The sequence below is a fragment of the Barbatula barbatula genome (assembly GCF_947034865.1).
Source record: "Barbatula barbatula genome assembly, chromosome: 4".
Classification (NCBI taxonomy): domain Eukaryota; kingdom Metazoa; phylum Chordata; class Actinopteri; order Cypriniformes; family Nemacheilidae; genus Barbatula; species Barbatula barbatula.
The window spans coordinates 6,865,354-6,887,258 of NC_136768.1; the positions used below are offsets into that span (position 1 = coordinate 6,865,354).

At 40.2% G+C, this 21,905-nt stretch overlaps 2 protein-coding genes across 2 annotated transcripts in view; both read left to right on the top strand.

Annotated features, from left to right (window-relative positions):
• exoc4 (exocyst complex component 4) overlaps positions 1 to 7,446 on the top strand; it is a gene marked incomplete at its 5' end in the record, with an annotated part of 88,344 nt that extends 80,898 nt beyond the window's left edge. The window contains 3 exons of the mRNA XM_079454384.1: positions 361 to 539; positions 613 to 772; positions 5,857 to 7,446. Coding sequence (XP_079310510.1) covers positions 361 to 539; positions 613 to 772; positions 5,857 to 6,094 — 577 coding nt within the window. The 3' untranslated portion in view covers positions 6,095 to 7,446. The remainder of the gene's footprint in view (positions 1 to 360; positions 540 to 612; positions 773 to 5,856) is intronic.
• A 499-nt stretch (positions 7,447 to 7,945) lies between these two features.
• On the top strand, positions 7,946 to 17,504 carry lrguk (leucine-rich repeats and guanylate kinase domain containing; the record flags this gene model as incomplete). Its single annotated transcript, XM_079454385.1, has 20 exons — positions 7,946 to 7,951; positions 8,066 to 8,167; positions 8,936 to 9,017; positions 9,292 to 9,392; positions 10,023 to 10,104; positions 10,479 to 10,603; positions 11,964 to 12,107; positions 12,399 to 12,479; positions 12,567 to 12,653; positions 12,768 to 12,874; positions 13,107 to 13,226; positions 13,353 to 13,449; positions 14,369 to 14,482; positions 14,611 to 14,812; positions 15,040 to 15,150; positions 15,463 to 15,569; positions 15,762 to 15,847; positions 15,990 to 16,106; positions 17,051 to 17,205; positions 17,341 to 17,504. 20 exons carry the CDS (start codon positions 7,946 to 7,948, stop codon positions 17,502 to 17,504), a joined length of 2,190 nt encoding a protein of 729 aa, XP_079310511.1.
• Positions 17,505 to 21,905: the final 4,401 nt, after the last annotated feature.

Genomic DNA, 21,905 nt, shown 5'->3' on the forward strand with positions numbered 1-21,905 from the left:
AAACCTCAATCTTTGTCTTGTGTCTTCTCATGCTGTCAATAAAAAGTATAATTTAAATAAAATAGAAATACAAATCTCAATTAAATTAAAACTATGCACTTATACTGAGGTTTATTACCTTACCCATATTCACAGATGTCCAGTTCATTCACTCTCTACAGTGTGAAGCTTTCCTGTATCTGGACCAGTGACATCCAAGTGCCTTCAAATATGCTCATAAGATCTATTTTTGCATTTAGTTGACACAATCCAACCAGAATTGTAAATCCTGTATAATCTTACAATCAAACAACTCTGAAATCTGTATGTTTGTATTTGTCTCGTAAGAATCATTCCCGCCTGTTGTCTGTTCCCCCTCAGAGTCCACTGTTTCCATTATCTGATCCCTCTGGCTAAACAAGGCAACTACGCCATCGTGGCCAATGCAGCCAGCATGGACTACGACCCCCTGGTGGTGAAGTTGAATAAAGACATCAGTGCCATAGAGGAAGTGATGGGAGCCGGCCTGCAACAGCACAAATTCCAGTATATTTTTGAGGGTGAGTGAGCTTTAACAGCACGCTTACGCACTCTTTCTATTCGTTCCCATCCTGACTGTGTCTGTTCTTGCAGGTCTGGGTCACCTGATCTCCTGTATCCTGATAAATGGGGCTCAGTACTTTAAGCGCATCAGTGAGTCGGGCATCAAAAAGATGTGCAGGAACATTTTCGTGCTCCAGCAGAACCTCACCAACATCACCATGTCGCGCGAGGCCGATCTGGATTTTGCCAGGTAGAAAAGACGTCTGCAGCTCAGCTAGTAGAGCGTGGCACTTACAACCGAGAAGTCATTGGTTCGGTTCCTAGGGAACGCACTACATACTGTGTGTACAAATGTCACTAGATTTCAATGCATTAGGGAACGTTGAGATCATCATGATGAAATAGCCCAATTTTCCCTTTAGGTTTCTAAACTCTTACCTCTCTGTATGTTTCCACATTTTATGTGAATATTACTGTCAGGGAAGTAAAATAAAATAGACTAATGTGTGTTCTGATGTACCAATGATGATCAATATTGATGCATTTCTTGCACGATTATTATAGTGCTGACTTCCCCAATCCATTCTCTCTCGTTCTCTCTCTCGTTCTCTCTCTCTCTCGTTCTTTCTCTCTCTATCGTTCTCTCTCTCGCGCGCTCTCTCTCTCTCGCGCTCTCTCTCTCTCACGCTCTCTCTCTCTCGCGCTCTCTCTCTCTCGCTCTCTCTCTCGCTCTCTCGCTCTCTCTCTCGCTCTCTCTCTCTCTCTCTCGCTCTCTCTCTCTCTCTCTCGCTCTCTCTCTCTCTCTCTCGCTCTCTCTCTGATATGACTCATGGTAGGTACACACACTTTAAACCTCCTTATTTACACATAACATGAACTAACATAATGAAGATTCACTGAAGGTTCACCCATGTACCACACACATGCAGCTGAGCCTCTGTCAGTTTCATCCGGTTTTGAGTGTGTGGCTGTGTGTGTGTGTGTTGAGTAGTTTTGTTATAGCAGGATTCATTGACAGACATGTAGGCACGTATGGATGCTAGAGATGGAGAAATGCCCATGAGGAAGAGGGGAATCGTTGGCCGCTCTCCCTTCTGAATGCTTGCTGTGGGCGCCTGGGCCAAGGACGCGGTAATAACCATCGATTTGAGTTAACGCCGAACAGTGCAGTGGCCAAACCCAGTGTCATTCCAGTTGTAGCAAGCTTTGGACGCAGTGCCATCTAGTGATGAGAAACACAGCGATGATGAATTAACACTGCAGTGCTTGATTCTAAATTTGTCTAGTTAAATGAGGGGTGTAGGTTGTGAGGAGTGGACGGGTACCAGAGGAGATCAAATGTTGAAGTTTGAATTGGAAGTAAACAGATTTGCAGATTCCCTCTTCAGGTTTTCATTGAGATGACCTTGGACCCGATGTTGGTTCCTCTTGCAAAATCACACTGCTTTTACTTTCACTACATGCTTGCGCACACACACATACAGTACACATACTGTACCATCTGCTCATAGCCTTAGAGTGAGCCAGACCATGTCCCAGAGTCCAGCAGGTGCTTCAGTAATGTCTAATCAACGTCACCCAAATCTGGCAGGAGACTGCTGTTTGTGTGTGTGTGTGTGTGTGTGTGTGTGTGTGTGTGTGTGTGTGTTTCAATCCCTGTGATTCATTAGCTGAAGATGCAAGATGGATAAAAATTATCAAGGATTAAAAATGAGATGTGGAACAAACTACCCCATAACCTCTCCATACAGATATTCTCTAGTCTCTCTATCTCTCTCTCTCTCTCTCTCTCTCTCTCCCTCTCTCTCTCTCTCTCTCTCTCTCTCTCTCTCTCTCTCCCTCCCTCCCTCTCTCTCTCTCTCCCTCCCTCCCTCTCTCTCTCTCTCTGATGAAAGGGAATTAGTCAGTTCAGAGACTCTCAACTAGTTATCTGACATATGGGGTTCAGAGGTCATGCTGTTGGAAAAGCACCTGTCTATTGAAAGCATTTGTAACGGCCGATTGAATAAACGACATTTAGCCACCGTGTCAAGGTGACGGCCTGGTCTGTTTACACCCTGGCTCCTGTGTGCCCCCGATAACAGCTAAACAAACCCGCAGTTGCACCTGACAGGGCTTTTCACTTTTTCTGTGCGTGTGTGTAAGATTCCAAGATTATTTATTCTACCAATGTGTATATAATGGTCCCAAAACATATACACTCAATGAAACCGCATAAAAAACTGTGTTTAATGTGTGTTTATCCTATTAATACAAAGTAAATAAACCAATTCCTCGTGGAAAGATTTGCTTATTAAAAATGATAAAAACAAATTTTCACCTAACCAAATTTATAATAATAACAATAAGATTATTATTGTTAGTAATACAATAAAATATTTATAGTTTTTTTTAATGTTTGTTTATTCTTAAACAGTAACGTCTTTAAACATGAAAACCCCTTTGCTTAACATTTTTAGGTTTAGAGATATTTGTTTGGGGTCACTCTTTTCTCTATGATTTAAATTTCAGTTTCACTTGGAAAGATGCCATTAAAAGTAGCATTCACACGCACAATCAAACTCCCATCAGACACCAGTTTGTAAAAGCACACGATCAGCACAGAGCAGCCAACAGCTAGATACATTATATGAGAGTGCAGCGGCCCAGCAATGCTTTCCATAAACCATTTATGAGCCTGTTCTGCTTGCCATCCCATAATTCCTTCCGTCCAGCTGTTTTGTCTTCGGCAGACCAAAGCCAAGCATCCCACGTTAAATCAGACCAGCTGACGAAACCCATCTGCAAAACGTTCCCATTACCGGGAAAATCTGACCCGTCTAGCAGGAGGGAACAGCCGGGAAGGCCGATATGCACTTTTGCACGGAAGCATTAGCGTTTGTTACCGTGGTGACAGGCATGCGTGTTTATTTTGATGGAGAGGACCGTTTCAGGCATCTTGCCCGCACTTTGTCTCCTCCCAGCTGCTAACTAATGTGTTGTTGAGAATGCGCTGACAAAGGAAGCCCTTAATGGCTTTAATATCGTACATGCTGGAAATTGGAGCAAATGAATTGTGCTGATTCCAGTTTTTTTCACCGTCTCCCTTCACGCCAACATACATCTCCCAGCGTCCTTCGCTGCATGCATCATAAATTTGCTTGGTGCTCTTAGTACTGTTCAGTCTAATTAAAACTTAATGACACTCCGAAAAACACCCACACAAACACACGCACAGGTGCAGGTAACATGACGAGTTGCCATTCTTTGTTATCTAATGGGAAAGAAAATCTGGAGGGAAAGAGAAGGAGGTGGTCTTAAAAGCCACGGAGAGTTAATCAAATTAGCATCTCGCCGCTGTTTCACAAAATGCTTTTTAAATGCGCATTTAATGAAGTGCGCCGTTTCGTAGTCAGCCTGCCGTTCCCAGCTGAACAGCTGGCCAGCTGCCCTCTTTATGTTGACCTCCGTGATCTTTATGGTGAAGTGAGCAGGTGCAAGAAAAATTAGGTGAGCATCTCTTCTCCATTGTTCTGTTTGGAGCTCTAATGAGCAGACAGTGAAGTTCTGGTGAATTAACACCCTGGCACGACAGTTACTGGGACACTGTACTGTCAGGCCTGTTATAAATGGCTGTGTTTTTTCAGTGTCAGAGGTTAATGGAGCTGGCCCTCTTTCTGTCCTGCAGGTGCACTTGTGCTCAGATCAACACTTTTGTCCTGGGTTTCTAAATCTGAGTTTTAAATCGGTTAATCATTTTATGCTGTGATCAGCTTTTTAATAATAATGCTAATCTGTTATACCATTAGAGCTCAACATTTGATAAAAAATGTGTTCTTCGTAGCAGTGGTTCTCAAACGGGGGGCCGATTTTGTGGCATGGTCTGAAATATAGAAAATAATAACCATAATAACTTGGAAAATAAGACCACCAACCAAAACAATTGATGTTCCAGCATTGTAGTACTGAATATGTTTTTGGTTTCATTAAAATTCTAAGATTAGTAGCTAGAAGTCTTTATTTGGGGGGCCGCAAAGCAATGCACTCTACACACAGGGGGTCTTACAAAATAAACGTTTAAGAACCACTGCTTCAGTACGAGAGCATTATTTTAAAGGTGATAGAAGATAACGCGACTTGGTAACTGGTAGGAGGTCTGTGTTTTTGTTTTTCATTTAGCTCTTCCTCTCCAACAAGTGTCTTATTTTGGTTTCCATGACAACAAAGCCCTTTTGGTCTTCCAGAGTATATGCTTGCGTTTTTTAATGTCTCGCCGCATTTTAGGCCTGAACATGGCAGTGTTTTGACTTCAATGTTTAACATGTTTATGCAACAGGAATCTAAAATATAGAGGTACTTGTCACCTCCACAATGCAAGCATGTGGGTTGTTGACAGGGTATTGCAGTTCTCAAAGATCTTCTGAATGGCGTTTGTATTGTAATTGTACGTCTGATCACTTACAGTAACATGACACGTTTATAAGCCACAACATTTTATGTCCCAAAACAAACACAAGGGGAGAAGGGATAGTTCACCCATACATGAAAATTCTATCATTTATTGACCCTCGTGTCATTCTAAACCTGTATGACTTACTTTCTCCTATCAAACACAAAAGATCTTTTGAAGAACGCCTGTAACCAAAAAATATTGACCCCCTTGACTTCCATTATTGGGACACTCGGAGTCATTTCTCTAAATACCTTTTGTGTTCAACAAAAAGAAAGAAAGTCATACTGGTTTACAATGACATGAGGGTAAGAAATGAAAGAATTGTATTTCGATAGTGATACCAGTAGAAATCACAACCATAGAGCATCTCAGTATTACAGTAGTTTGATATCTCTCCGAGAACAGTCTGTCTCTGCTTCAACATTTACACCAACTTCACCACGTACAAGCTAAGACTGGCCGGTGTGCCACGATTTGCTCAGCGCTGAGCACTTTTAAAGTGAGAGATTGTTTAAAATGGGCTCTTCGGCTCATTTAAAGTGCAGCCAGAGGTCTCCGGAAGAAGAGTGTGCCAGCTTGATAGGGGAGTTTAGAGCGAGTGCTACAAACGTTCCTGCTGGCTAAGGTGTTTTCTGTGTGTCTCGGTAATGCAGCAATGAGAGAGGTGCTTTAGAAGAGAGAGATTCAGGGCCGTTTGCTCTGATGGGGTCAGAAACTCATTCTGCTCTTATCACCCCTGTTACAAATGTGCCTCGTATGCAGAAATGAAAGTTGTAAGCTCTTTGTGCAAGCATGTATACATAGTCATGTGCGAGTTGCCTACTTGACCTATATCTTTGAAAAACGTTGTTATGTACTGGGTGATGTAACGCACGTTTTTCATTCTGTCTTTCTCTTTTTAGGCAGTACTATGAGATGTTGTATAACCAAGCCGACGAGCTGCTCAACCTGGTGGTTGATCAAGGGGTGAGATACACCGAGCTGGAGTACATCAACGCATTGAGTCTCCTGCATCGCAGCCAGACGGGAGTGGGCGACCTGACCGTGCAAAACATGCGTCTGCAGCGACTCAAAGAAATCGTCTGCGAGCAGGCCGCCATTAAACAGGCCACTAAGGACAAGAAGATCACACAAGTCTAGACTGAGAGCATCTTCTGTTTGAGTTACTGCCGTTTGTCTGAATCACACATATGTGCATATATATACATATATGTACATATAGAACAGAGACGACAGCAGCACTTCCTGTTTCAGATCTTTAACACTAAACAAACATTTCTGAATCAAAATGTTGAACATCTGTAAGACGTAACATGAAATAAATAAATGATAATAAAATACTGAAACAGGAAGTGCCTTCAAAAATGGTCTCAAGCTTTGTAGATTTGTAGAATCTGATTTACATTTCGTCTTTTTTATATGGTTGGTGAGACACGTTTCAGAATAGGCAACACACCCCGGACACACAAACACACATTGACAGAAGGAACATTTTCATAACTGAAGCCCTCATCTGGTAGGACCAGGCCACACCTTTCAGAATGAGAGGAAGGATTCTCTCGCCGTGGCTTGGGGACATTTTCTTGTCATTTTCTTTCTTTATCAAACCGCTGCTCTCAATTATATAATCTTCCTTTGCGACGTCGCCCGGCCTGAAGCTTGTGCCTGGAATAACAGATGCAAGATTAGAACGGTGGACTTCTATCAGGCTTAAAGAAACGGCATGCCACGCTTTTGTTGATTTGTTCTGCTTCTCCAGGAGAGGAAATAGGAATTGCTGAACTCCTTTGGCATTTCTTGAAATGTCTCCTCTATTGCTTATAGTCTGTTTTGAGATAATAAACTTAATTGACCTATCATTATCATTTCTGTATAAATGGACCGTAATTGACTTTGATGGATTTGTGACGTAACATCACAATCAAAACATTTGTGTGTCTCTGTTGATTCTCTGCGTCTATATACAAGTAGAGTTTAGCATCATTCTAACCGTTTCTCTTAATTTTTTGAACCACTTCTCATTCAAACAAATCAAAAAAGAATAGTTCTTAAGAAGAAAGGAAGAGAAAGCCACAGCAATCCATGAATGAAAAGACAAGAAATTGTCTTTATGTGTTTACGTGTCATGGCTCTAAACTGTTGCATAAATGAACCACCTGACTCGTATGTTCCTTTTAGCCTTATAACTCCTTTATTTGATCAATCCTTTTGATTTGAATGTCAATTGAGACAACCAAACTGATTCAGATAAGGTTTGCACAATATCAGATGAACACTATTTCATGCCTTGTTTTCATGTTTTATTTTAGGCTACTTTGTTTAGTGTTTAACGTCATTTGAGGTGTAAATGAAAGGGATGTACATGCTTGTTAATTACATTTAACTGCTTATAACTCTTTACTGTCACAGTCTTCAAGATCTGGACTACTAGATATGAAATGACCGATGTTAACATGAATTTAATAAACCAAAAACACAAAGTTGTAACTTGCAAATGAGGTTTGCATTGTTTGTACAGGTACGCTCTTAGAAAGGTCATTTTCAAATGTAGGCCTTCATAGGTTTCTTCTTGTGCAGGTCCGCAAAAATAAATAATAGTACAGTTTTATAAATATGTAATGCGGTCGTAAGGTATGGACTTAAATATTCAATGTTTGTGTTTTAATTAATTCTCTTAAAAAATATATTTTAAGAGCGCAATAATGAAAATGTAGCGGAATCGAAGTCTTACTGCGCATGTGCTTATCGCTCTCATCGCTTCCGTTTGTGTGGTTGCCAGGTAACGCTACCGCAGCGCGTTCGCCGCCGGTGTGTGAGGATCCCTGCATGTCATTTATAAGAAAGTTTGTTTTTCGTTCATCACAGAAAATAATCGTCATTTAAATAATCGTCAAACAGTCCATCTCGACGTTGTGTTGGGTTGAATATGTCCGCCTCACATTGATAAGCGTGTTCAGAAGAGCGATGACACTTTCAACGAACACCACAACAATGGAGGTAAAAAAACGTATAATGTACTAGACACTTCACTGTATAGACTGTTATAAAACAAGCACAAAGTAAGTCATGCATTGATAGTTTGCTTACATTATTCGTTTATGTGAAATTAAGAATGATGGTGAATTAAGGGAGGAGCAGGTATCCAAAGGCCTGTCAAATCTGGCGCTGTCAGCTTCCGGACTGCAGCACACCTACTTGTGCCTCTCTGTGCCGGTGAGTGATGCCAATGAATATATATATAATATGAAGAGTTTGCTTCCAAAATGAGATAAAAAGATTTCAATAATAATGATATTATGAGTTATTATGGATTTAATGAAAGCAAACCAACTGCAGTTTGATTGATGTTAATCGGAACGCACGATAATAAAACATGATCTCATTAGTTATTTCATTTTGGACTCTTCCTATATTTTACAATGAAATATACAGCAGTGGCCAAGAGTCATTTTTATGCATGATTTCATTTGAATGCGCCCTGACGTCATATTAAACAATGTTACACCTAAAAATGAGCTTTATGGGTCAAATAAAAAAATGGGTTTAATTACATCTACTCATATTACATGAATTATATACTCGTACAAACATTGCAGAAATAAAGACTACAACTTATCAATAATTCATATTTGGCTGGTCCTTTAATCATATATTTATATAAATGGAAAAGATCAGTTGGAGATCGCCTTTGGTCACTGTTGATATCACCTACAGTATCTACGTATATCTATGCAAATTGTACTATTTCCCACATAAAGTTCTCCATGTTTATTCAACTGAGCTCAAGCGTGGAATATAGCTATATTTTAGGAAGCATTGATATTGTTTACTCGTATAAATTTGTTAGAGAGAAACAGAAGTGGTCCCCAAATCAGTTTACATCACTTTTCTAATGCGTCATACTCTGCTCTGGTTTCACAGTTTTACCGGATGACATTTTATTGGCACCTTAACTGAATTTCGTCTTGTGTTTGTCCACAGGGGCGAGACTTGAAAAATGTCAACATTTTATGCAATTATATCCATCTTCAAAAGCTAGAGCTTCCCTTCAATAAAATAAAAGGTAGGTTTACACCCGCCTAATGTTTGGGTTACAAACAAACTATATGGTGAAATATCATTTGCTGTCATGTTTCAGCTCTACTCAGATTTGTCTTGCACTAATGTAGATATTTGCTCTAATATCCTCTTGTTGAAAATGTTTGCCGGATGTTTTATTTTTTCTTCAACTGTGCCCTTCATGGTTGCTTGGTAGTGTGATGAATAATCTCAGCTGTGTGGATGGTTGTCATCCATCTTTCTCCTGCTGTTTCTGCTTAATGTTTTGTGACTGGTAGATTTATCCTGCGTGAGTCACATGCCACATCTCATCATACTGGATGCGTCCCACAACCATCTCACCGATTTCTTTGGGTTCCAGGCACCAAAAAATCTCAAGGTGAATCAGTTCAGTACAGCGTCTAATGTGATGATGTGTGAGCTTTATCACATACTATAACATAGGGTAACTTAAAGGGATAGTCATTTACTCACCCTTGTGTTATATCAAACCTGTATGACAGAACACAAAAGAATATATTTTGAAGAATGTTGGTAACAGAAAACTGTTGGTCCCCATTGACTTGCAATGGTTTTGTGTCGAAAATGTGAATGGGGACCACAGTTTTTATTTCACAACATTCTTCTAAATATTTTCTTTTGTGCTCGGCAGAAAAAATAAAGCCATACAGGTTTAAAATGGCAAACCTGGGTAAGTAAATGATGACCAACGTATAATTTTGGGGTGAACTATGCCTTTACGAGTTACTATTCTATATGACATGTTTTACATTATTAACCAATTATATTATTCATTAAAGTGGAGTTGAGAATTGTATTGTTATTTATTTGTATAAAAATAAACCGTGCACATAAATGGGGACACAAGGACACAATCTATTTAATTCATTTAATGAAGGTTATCATTTCAACCTAATATTATAAAATATCATGGCATTTCTAAAATCTAAGTTTCGCTCATGTTTAACATTCATGTGCTATCGTGTTTTTGTTTGTTTGTTTTATACAGGAAGTAAATTTCTCACACAACCAGATGTCAGTAATGAAGGATCTCGCTGGGTATTCGTCTTTGACCAAGCTCATTCTTGACTGTATCCTTCTGAAAACTGCAAAGAGAGTTCGGCTGAAGTAAACATGAAACTTCATTCACAGCTCCTTTACTTTAGTTAACATATTTTAGAGGCTGTTTAACAAGATATACGTGAGTTTTTAACCATTGGGAATTTATTGGCTCAGGAATTGTTGGTGTTACATGCCAGAATGAAGCCAGGTAATACAAATCAGATAATGATCACGTCATCTAAAAACAAAGTCATTTTATCATTAGGAATAACATACAATGTTGACTCGTTCACAACAACACAAGCAATTGTTATTTAGAAATCTGGGTTAATGTTGAATTTCAGCCATTGATTTGTTAGAAGCAGGTGAACTTAATTTTCTTTGACCATGCCTCACCGGTCAGATAACTCATTTAGTGCTATCAGGGGGCTCGAAAAGTGTGAAAGGCTCTCTCACCTCAGCCTGGCCCATAACAGCATCTCACACATTAGGGGTCTGGACCATCTGCCCCTCAGAGAGCTCTGCCTGGTACCTTCAGCCCTCTAAAACACACACACACACACACACACGATTAACCACACAAATTTATAACATCAACACACATTTAACACAGCTGATATATTCCTGCTGACTAATGATAAGTGCGTAGAGGAACAGTATAAAATATGAGTTTGCATCATGAAATACTGGTCTGTAGATTAATGAATGTGTGTTTTGAAGTGGCAAATTAACAGTGTGAGTCGATGGAGGAAATGTATATTCATTTTTACGTCTGTTTGGAGAAACATGTCACGCTCGATGTGAAGGCGATAAACGAATGTAATCATGTCATGCTTGGGTCCAAGTTGATATATCCGAACGTCTGGGATGCTAGTCTTCTCTTCCCACAAAATGTTTACGAGTCTCTGTTGGATTAATTAACTTCAAGACTTCTCGAATTCTGCCCATTCTGAATTCTGAATTTCCGTTCAGTGTTCGTTTCACCATCCCCTGTCATCCTCATCCAGGTTATGTCTTTGTGTCATCACATTAGAAAAGTTACCACGCTCGCTGTCTGTGATCGTGTGGGCAACAGCACCGCCTCTTGTTTTGCCACCTCCCCCCTACTGTTTGATGCCACTGACAATTGTGAATTTTCCGACGGCGTATCTCCCTGACTGTGGGTTTTTCGGCTGTGCATGATTTAGCTCCAACCCTATCAGAAAATCTGACAAAGCCTGGTGTTGATGCCCGCCATATGGCTGGCCAGCGTGCCACCAGACCTTTGCCACTCGGCTGAAGGATGTTTATGCTGTCCTTTATCAAAGAGATTCTTCATCATCAGCAGCCCTGTTGTGTCCTTTGGTGTCCGTGTCCCCCCGAGGCAGAGCGGCTGGCGTGAGAGAGCCTGGACCTCGTTCAAAAATAACACACGCAGCAGTAAATACGCTCATATGTACCCTGCGCATGCTAAACCTGTCTGCCCCCCAGTTGCTTTGAGACCCTGAACAGCGTGCTCCTGTCAGCCTGCTCCTCTCACACCCATCACACTTTGGAACTGGAGCTTCCAGAGTCCCTCGTGGTCAATGCCCCCCGCTGCTCTGCTCCAGGCATGGGGTACTGTAGGGCCAGAGCTCTAGATGATAGACTGATGCTGTCTTTCTAGGGCAAGAGATACGTTGGGGTGTACCGAGAGACACATATTCATTATTATGTGTTTTCCCTGTCTTACCAGCTGTTCACCTGTCAGTCCCTACCCATCAAATTTGTGTTAAATGAGGTCACCTGTCAATCACGCAAGTTACATGTCCGTGCAGAATGGCATGAGAGTACTTACTTTAGTTACTTTCTTGAAGTCATTGAAATGATAAGTGTATATGTGTGTGTGTGTGTGTGTGTGTTTGTTAAGAGAGGAAATGCGATACAAAAGATTGAGAATCTCCAGACGCTCCGGAAGCTCCAGGTTCTAGATTTGTCCTGTAACCGGATTCAAAGCCTCTCAGGTCTACAGAGAAACTATCTCCTGGGAACCGTCTACCTTGAGAGCAATCTGGTAAAGGATTTGCTACATCCCTATCTTACTGTATTATGCAAATGGTTTCTAATTTTATGCCACGGTATAACTAAGGGCTGACGGAACAAAAAGGTATGACCAGGTAAAACCGTAAAGATAGTCTGTGGAAAATTGCAAAAAAACATGACCCTTGGTGGTTCCCTATACTCATGATGATATCAGACAGTATAGATACTGTATTTAAAGGGATAGTTGACCCAAAGCTTAGCAAATGACTTATTTCTCTTCGTGCCTGTTGTAAATCCTCTTTTTGTGTACGATGCATATCAGATCACCGCGATAAATGAGGCCTCACATTTGCATGACCTGAAATTGTTGAGAGACCTGAATCTTCTCAAAAACCCAGTCCAGGTAAGGCCACATCAATATACTCTACATCAAACGTGGGCCTTTCGTCATCACTTTATAGTTTCTCTATTCCCATTTGCTTTGTTACAGGACCAAGATGACTACAGATTGGCTGTGATCTTCCTTCTTCAGCATCTCACGCTTCTGGACCAACAGTCAATAACGGCGGAGGAGAAGGTGATTGGAGTCGCAAACCTGAAAGGAATACTTTGTACTGCAATGTGTTTGAAAATAAAGCATGTTAGTGATTAAAGATTTATAGCTGTTAGATATGTTGTCTTTCCTTTTTAGGTGTCTTCTGTGAACAAGTATGACCCTCCTCTGGAGGTGGTAGCAGCCAAAGATCACATGACCCATTTGCTGTACCAGCTCATGCAACCGCAGGTTATATTTGACAGGTGTGACTTAGTTTCGCTTTCCAAATCATTTTATTGGAATGTTGGGTCCACAAAAGGCATTTTCCTCAGGCGTAATGCCTTTCAACCCGCTCATTGTGCTCAGTTCTGAACTAAACTTATTGTAGAGCTGTACAGTGAGTCTTCATTTACAATAAAGTCAAGCAGTAGCTTATAAACTCACAGACAGTATTGACTAACCTGTATTTTGGCATGTCCGTCTGTTAAATTCAAGTACTTTGCCGAGCCCGGATACTCCCTACCCCATGTTGGTTCTCACTGGTCCACAGGCTTGTGGGAAAAGAGAACTTGCTCATAAGCTGTGTCAGGAATTCAGTGAATATTTTGGCTATGGGTAAGTGTTTGCTTAAAGTGCATAGTAATTTTCTCTCTCATAATCTTTTAACAAATTGCACATGGTTATTAGTATTTGCACTGTAAATAATGATTTAAAATGACTTTATTGTCTTTTATCTTGTAGTGCCTGCCACACCACCAGGGGGCCCTATTATGGTGAAGAAGATGGTCTAGACTATCACTTTGTCACCAAGGACGAATTTCAAACAATGATTCAAATGGTAATTTTTCTCCTCAAACCATTTTAAACACTACACAGTTTCGTAATTTCATGACTGCTAAGATCTCCTGGTGGCACATATGAAAGCACGCATTGAATCCAAAGTATTTCACTCAGATCAACTCAACACAAACGCACCAAACAGTATTTAAGTCCTGTGACACGGTTCTGTGCACATTCATCCGTAGAAACGCAGCGCCCTGGGCTTTATTTGGTCTGTAATGCGATGACATGTCAAATATTTGATGGGAACACAGATTTTACCCAAGGCCCCTCAGGTGCTTTTGAGACAGTGCATGTCTAGTCTCACTCCCGAATGTTGGACTGTACAAGTCCAGTGTTAGTGATTGATAGATGCTTTTGATGTATGATTATAACCGTATGCCGCCAGCACAGAGACGAGACTGAGGTTTACAAACTAACCTCTCTTACCTTTATCACCGTAACGCAGATGTGTGCCGGCATTCCTCTGTTTGTTCCCTTCACAAAGATTGTGGTTAAGTTGTACCAACCTTTTGAAGCCAACCTAACGAAAAACGTTCAGAAGAGGATGTGTTGGAGGCTTGTTTCATTGTTGAAAAAACGTTTTCTTTGAGAAAAACCTTGACAGGAAGAGACCGCAGCATCACGCTGGGTGATGAAAAGCTTTGCAGAGGCTAAATGGACCCAGGTGCTGTAAGACAGAGGGGTCAAAGGTTTGCTTGTGAGCAGCCGTCTAAAGAACGATATTCCCCGGCGCTCGAAAGGTGAAAAGTTCGGGTCACGGCTAAGACATTGCTCTGCAATGAATCTAGATTCAACACCACAAACGTTTATGATCCTCCCCATTCAAAAGATCAACTTTGGTTAAACTTTTATCGTGTTCATCCATGACATTCATGTTTTCTTTACAGTTCTATCTTTTACTCTCTCACTCTCAGGGTAAGTTTGTCCAGACGATCCAATACGGAGGTCATTGGTACGGTCTGTCTCGGGAGTCTATCGAGCGCGTGGCTCGCGAGGGTCTGGCCTGCTGTATACATATGGAACTAGAGGTACGGCATTATGAAAACATGTTCCACTATATGTTAAGAAAATTGACCAGCCATAAAACACAGCAGAATGGGTCAAGTGGTTCATTGTAGTGCAAAATGCTTGTTTTGTGTCTTTGTTGCAACACTAGGGAGTGTATAGCTTGAAGAACTCATATTTCGAGCCACGGTACGTCCTGCTGATCCCAGCTGCTGTTGAAAATTATGTATGCTGTTTGAAAGCCAGAGGATTCTACAGTAACGCTCAGATGGAAACGGCTGTGTCTCGCATCGATATGTACGCCAAGATCAACAGAGAAAGGCCAGGCTTTTTCGATAACGTCATCTCATGTGGTAACAAACATGTATTAACGCGTTGAGACCAATAACACTTTTGCATTAAAGGGATAGTTCACCCAAACATTTGAACTCTCTCATCATTTACAATACACTCCTGCTAGATTTGTCTTTCTTTTTCCAAGCGCTAATTTCACAAATGGTTCTAATGGAAACTTGGTTGCTCCCTCAGTTGACCTCCTTTTTACATGCCGTGATTTTTTTGGTTTCATTGTGTTTCTTAGACGATCGTAATGAGGCTTACGTGACCCTAAAGCAGTTGGTAAAGGAGTACCTTGGTCTCGAGGAGCAGGAAGTTAATACCTCCTCAATCACACCTGGCAACACCTCTTCTAGTAAGCGGTTTTATTGTATGACATAATATCAAAAGTGTTCATTTTCGTCCATTTCATTGAGAGAGGAATTCTGCGGATGGCTTCCAAGCAACTGTACATGTATTCAAAGCCTCAAAACTTTGATTTAGATTTTATCGGGTCATTAACTGAAGTCAGTTCTGTCTAAGGGACACTTATAGTGGATTATAAGCGATATAGTTGTAATTAGTTGTACCCGGTGTGAAGCTGTGACATTTCACTGCTGCAGCCACAGCAGACATCTGTTCACGATGGCCGAGTGCCCTGATGATACCTCTGTCGTCGACTCAACAGGTGAGTTACTGGCAGCAAACATGGAGGACGCTGACCTCACAGACTCCTACAGCAGAAACTACCAAAACAAAATCCAGGCCAGTATGACCCCCCAACGGACCCCATCTGTAAGTGAGAGAGCGTCTACACACTCTTACACACTCCGTTATTGCTTTATTTGCGCCGTAACTTTTCACGTTAAGTTGAACCACAGGGTAGGTTCGTTTTTATGTTTTTCTGATAATCCAGTATTTGGGTCAGGGTTGTAAATATAATAGAGTCACAGATACATCTGTTTAAATGTTTTGTTAACTCTGTAGGAAACGACTTCTCATAGACGCGAGCAGCTAATTCGAGAGGCTCTGAATGGGAAGAGTCCTGGCGCTTATGCCGAGCTCTTTCAAAGGTAACTCAATAGAGTTTTTGGATTAAGTATGTAAATGTTGTTGTTTTAAACATTGTATTTAGCAAATGCCACCACATCCCAGCATGTGCATTAGAGACATATTCTTTATGTATTTGTGTGTGTTTCTTTTATTACGTCACAGGAGTGCACCAACCGCTCCATCATCATTAGCCTCTCATTCCCGGCCAACGGCAGGTCCTACCTCATCCCCGATGCGTTCAGCTTGCCTCGGTGGTCCTGAACTCGTTGAGCACAGCAGGCACGCCACACACACCTTGGCATTTTCACCCCTACCCTCTGACCCCTGCACACCACCACAATTAACCTTCTCCCAAATCCTCACCATCCCTACACCCCAAGATATGTTTCATCCTGCAGCCCCTCCCGTATTATTTATAACCCCTGTCTCCATTTTACACACATCTAGGCTCGAATATCAAACTTTATATCCCCGGCTCAAAGTTAAAGCATTCAGACCTGCCCCGAGCCGTGTGGAAGATGTATGTGTTAGAGCACGTAAAATGCAGATTTATGACGATGGGTGCTGTTGCCTCTCCCGCGTGTGAGCTCGGGGACTCTAAACAGGCAAGGAAATACAAGACTGCTCCTGTGAAATATGCATGTCCCCAAGATATTTAAATACACTGTAATTTAGCTCATTAAGAGGAATCCATCGAGACGTACAAAACCCGGCCCGCGTAGCGCACTGGCATTTGCTTATTAGATAGTACAAAATTATACTGCTAATACGCTAGTTCAAATTGTAAGCATGGCTTTTTGTTTATTCTCCGCCCGCAAAACGGAATGTGTGCTTTTCACGATCTAGTTAGGAATTCTAGTACAGACTTGAAAACGATTGAAATGCAAGCGGTGGAATCAGGGGATATGTGACCACTGCCAGCTCTGTAAAAACAAAACGCCATCATTCTGATGCCAATCACAAGTGTTTGTATTGAACGACTTGAGACTTTAGTTAACTCGGCGCTGATGTGTTTTAACGGAAGCGAGTGAGTCATTTCCATTTTATAGCTGTTGTTCTTTGGATTTTCCTTCAAGCAAAACAGAGGATTGTGGGAAAACCTTTATAGGTTTTGCATATGTCAAAATAATGAAAGCACCGATGCGACCACCTTTTTATTTCTCTCTCATCCCCTCTGCACGTTTCTCTTTCATTCATGCGTCTTTTCCACCACTTTCTCACAGTTCGGAAGAATCCCGTGCCAGTTCCGGCCTGTCCATGAGGAGCTCGGCAGGCGTGCACTCAGTGGAAAGCCTTGCCAGGGGATCAGACGTTGGGTCAGGGCTCAATATAGAGCCTTTGGATATGTCTATGTTGGGGCAGGAGCGAGACTCCAAAGGTGAAGAGCTGGTGGCAATAACAGATCACAGATTTCAAAACTTTCTACATTTATAGTTTTATGTCTGTTTTAGATTCACAGCAGATGTTTGAAGTTTCATATTATGGTATTTATTTGCTCACCCGTCTCTCGCAGGTCGCATGGATTCACGTCTAACTCCCGATGCTCCACGCCTAGGCTCCGAGCGCATCTCTCCGACCCTGCCCTCTTCTCCGGGCCGCCCAGGCGCCAACACCAAACCGATCCTGCCCCCCATCCCATCTGGACGTAAGACCAATGATTCTGGCTCAAAACTGTGACGGATAGAGCAGAAAAGTAGAGAGGGGTGTAGATAAACATATTTGGAGATGGTGGATGTCAGTTAAATGTTGTATCTGTCTAGATAGCTGTAAAATAAAAAAGATCGAGTTTAAGTCGAGTTTAATTATTTAGTTTGAAGATGATTTTGACAGTTATTCAGTATATGATAATGCAAAGGACAGTCAGTGCTGATCTTTTGTTGATCTAGGCACTTGAAACAACCTAAATTGAGACGATAATGGCATTGATGTGTTTTGTTGTCGTTTACAAACTACATTTATAGTAAAAGCATATATATCAACTTTTAATATTATTATACTATTCTGTCTGGTCAATCACTGCGATGCAACATTTTTGTATAAAAACCACTAAACTGTAGAATTCAGGTTTTATGTGTCATATTGACCTAAATCAATTCTGCCTTTATTTTATAAGTAGCTGTGTAGTAAAATGTAAATTGTGTATCGTTTTTCTCAAATAGAGTCATGGTTAAATACATGAACCTCTTCCACTGGCCATCCCGAGTTAAAAAAACGAATGGTTAAAGAGACAGTCCTCTTGAAATGAATGTATCTTATGACTTAATCTGACACTTATGACTAGAATAAATATTTAAAAACACCCATGCAGGATATCTCTTGACACAAGGTGGGTTTCATTTCAATGTTCATTTTTCATCAGTTTGAGGTTGATGTGATTCTGTGCGTGTGCACACACACTTGGCCGTCCATCAGCGTCAGTCTCTCTTACCACCAGATGTTGCAGTGATCTCATAATTCAGTTTCAGACAAGATAGTTCACAGTGCTGTAAGAGCTCCTGGGCATGATACATCCACCTTACTGACTGCTTCATTATATACTCATCTATTCTGAACAACTGTGAATATTGCGCAATGTGAGATTATTTGTCTAATACGGTGACGGTGTGTAGCAAGACCGTTGATGAGGTTTCAGAAGAAAAAGAGACATCCACATTGCATTATCCAGAGCATGACTGGGAGAAAAAGAGCCTAATATAAATCATATTTTCACCCAGAGACTAAGAGAGAAGCTAAATCAATGTAGAGCTACTGTGTTCTCCATGGCTTTGGTCTGTAAGTGTAAGCTCAGGCCTGCAGGGTTCACAATAAATACCGGTACCTGCTATTGATAGTTTATGTAGGTAGAATGGTATGTAGTATGATTCATGTTTACTTTGGTCATTGAATAGAATGCCAAAGATTGGTCATTTAATGAATAGAAATGTCTGATAACAGACTTCATTAATGTACGTTAGAAAATTGCCATTTATTCTGTGTCTTCTTTATTTTTCATAATTATATCTCTTTACTACAATGAGTATTGCTTAAATGTAGCTGCTTTGGAACGTTGTACAATTGTGAAAATGTAAAATTGGAATTATAAATTTAATTTAATAAAACTTGATGTGTTTAAAAAAGTATCTATAAAAAGTTATTGCGTCTTACAGTGATGTAACAAACTGATGTAAATGTGAACAGAAATGATAACAATTATTCATATATTTTTTAATTTATGGGTATTTGATTATAGTTAGTTTAGCAAATGTGCTTAATACAAATGTGATATTAGGGTGTAAATAAATTAGTGTCAACTCACAATAAGTTTTGTACTAGCAGCGCTTTGTGTATCCCCCTTTTCTTACTTTGACTTTTTTGCATTACCTTTCACAACACAAATCCATGAAATGTTTGACTGATTTTACTTTTATACAAATACATGCAATAAAGTGAGATTTTTGTTTTGGGAACATGATAACATTTTCCTGCATGTAAAGTGAATCAGCTGTCAACCTTAAGAATCACAAAATTCTATAAAAGATTGATGACACAGATTTAAAATCAAGGAGCAATGCTCCAAAGTATTCACTTTTTAATTACTTACATATACAAATGCAAATTTATGTTATTCGGCCTTGCTTGGCTAGCTGTTGTGTTAAGTCAACATTTAATCTTAAAAAGTGTAGTTAGCTTTACCTCTGAGAATTCGTGGCACTTCTGCTTGGAATCCATGCACCTCGGCTGTTGTTACCAAGGCAACTGGCTCTCTGCAATGCACCTCCTGTTTGCCTATTTGGAGACAGCAAGACTGAAGCCACTGACTTCATGTGCCAACAGCACCACATTCATTTTCCCTCATGCTGGTAAAAGAATATTTCTAATACTTTAAATTAGGGAATTCTCCCTATTTATCTCTGAAGGTCAGCCATTATGATATTGTCTCATCATGAAACGCACTGATAATTCTAACACGCCATGTTTCTGTAGCACTGAACATTTTGTTTACGGCCTCTTAATAATGAAATACTTAAATGACTTTAACAGTGGCATTCAATCCCATTTGCTCTGCATGGCGAATCAGAATAAAGAAGCCGTCAGGTGAAGTTAAATGTTTCTCTCTCTGCCTCTATCTCTCATTCACTACCCATCTATCTTTGCATGTGTCCCATGCGCTAACCCACTCCAGATCTCATGCGGAGCAGGACGCCAGCTGGCCGAAGCTTTTTCCTTCATCTTGGTCAAAGGCTTTACCATGGGTCATAAAGATACTGCTGTTTTTTAAAAGCACCATTTCATATCTGCTGCAGAACGGCTCTGTGGATGTTATCAGATGTGTTTAACAGGTTTATTTATCACCTTTGATGCCGCAGCCAAACATTCTGCTTCTCTCCTCTCTGTGTCCTCTAAACACAAGCAAGCGTGGAATCGTGAATCTAAAATACTTGGCGTGTCTAGCCAGGTCCTCCGGTATGGATTTAAGATGAGGGGCTGATTCTTCAGATCACATTGACGTGTCTAAATTATACTGTGAATTCTGTAAGCTGGAACAATGAAGATTTATTATTTCGAAGACCAAGCTTAAAAGTTGAAAACATAAAATTGAAAAAGCAAAGAAAGCACTGATTTGGTAAATGTCTAGCTGCTGCTTTGTCCTATATGGTCTAAATAGAGGTCACAGCTAGGGTCAAATAAGGAGGGTTTATAATTTATTGTTACTATTGTTGTTGTTATTATTGCTGTTGTTATTATTTTCCTATTATTAATAATATTATGGTTATTGTTATAATTATTATTAGCAGTAGTAGTGGTGGTGGTAGTAATTATAACAATAACAATAATGAAATGTATCCATGTAAATAATGATAACAATAGTAATAATTATGAAATATTTTATTATTAATATATCATCAGTAGTAATAATAATAATAAAGACAATGCAATTATGGTTTTCTTGCATATTAGTGACAAATACCTCTATCAAGCTTTGGTATAGATATGTATGAAAATTATAATTAAAAAAAATCTGAGATGACAAAAGCACACATTTCAGAAAACTATATTTGTTTCGCTTTGTTCCCTCCGGGTCGTATGTAATCTCTCACACATCCCCACAGCCTAAACCCCAGTTAGAATCGACACTCTGAAGGCCAGCTGTAACCCCACAGGGCTGCAAATCTCACCAACCCTGCCTGTGAGCACAGGTTCTGTGCGGGATGTTCACTCGCACCCTGCAGATATCAAGGGCTTAAGATTCCTCTCCATATGGGCCAGTTTGACACCTTTGAAGCCCGACCCTCTGCTTACATTCCTGAAGATAATGATAGTACTAGTTTTCACAGGGATATGGATGTTTATATTTGAGAAAGAGGTGATGGCTTCCGTTAATAGTGGGGATGGTGTTCATGTGGCCTGTAATTAAGGAAATAGATGGGTAGATGATCACCTAAAGTGTCAAAGTTATGAGTATTATATCTGGCAAATTATAGTCTATTTAAAAGGGAGTTAGTACCAATTATTCTACATTTAGGCATTAAATGTACACTTTTATTCATTTTAGTGTATTTGATAAGGGACGGTTAGGCCAGAAATTAAAATCCTGTCATCATTTATGCACTCATGTCACGTCATTCCAAACCCATACGATCTCTCTTCTGCAGAACACAAAAAAAAATATTTTAATATTTTCAAAAATATTTTTAAATATATTTAGATATTTTGAAGAACGTTGGTAACAAAATAACTCTGGCACCCAGTGACTTCCCTTGTATGGATACAAAACCACTGAAACATTTCTCATAATATCTTCTTCTGTGTTCCAGTATACTAGTTTTGATCAACATTTACAAATAAATAAATCATAGAACATTTATTTTGGGGTCCTTGTTTAATCATAATGACACACTGAATGTTTGCATTGCAGTGTTATACTAGTTCTAAGCTTGACTCTTGATGTTAATCTTAAGTTTCCTTTAATAAGTCCTTCCTTTTCCTGTTCTCATAGCTCCCACGTTCTTCTCCTAAGGACTGTTCAGGCCATAATAGGTCTTCTCTGAAGGACACACACATTTCCGTTCTACCAATTTCCACTCTCTCTCATAAATG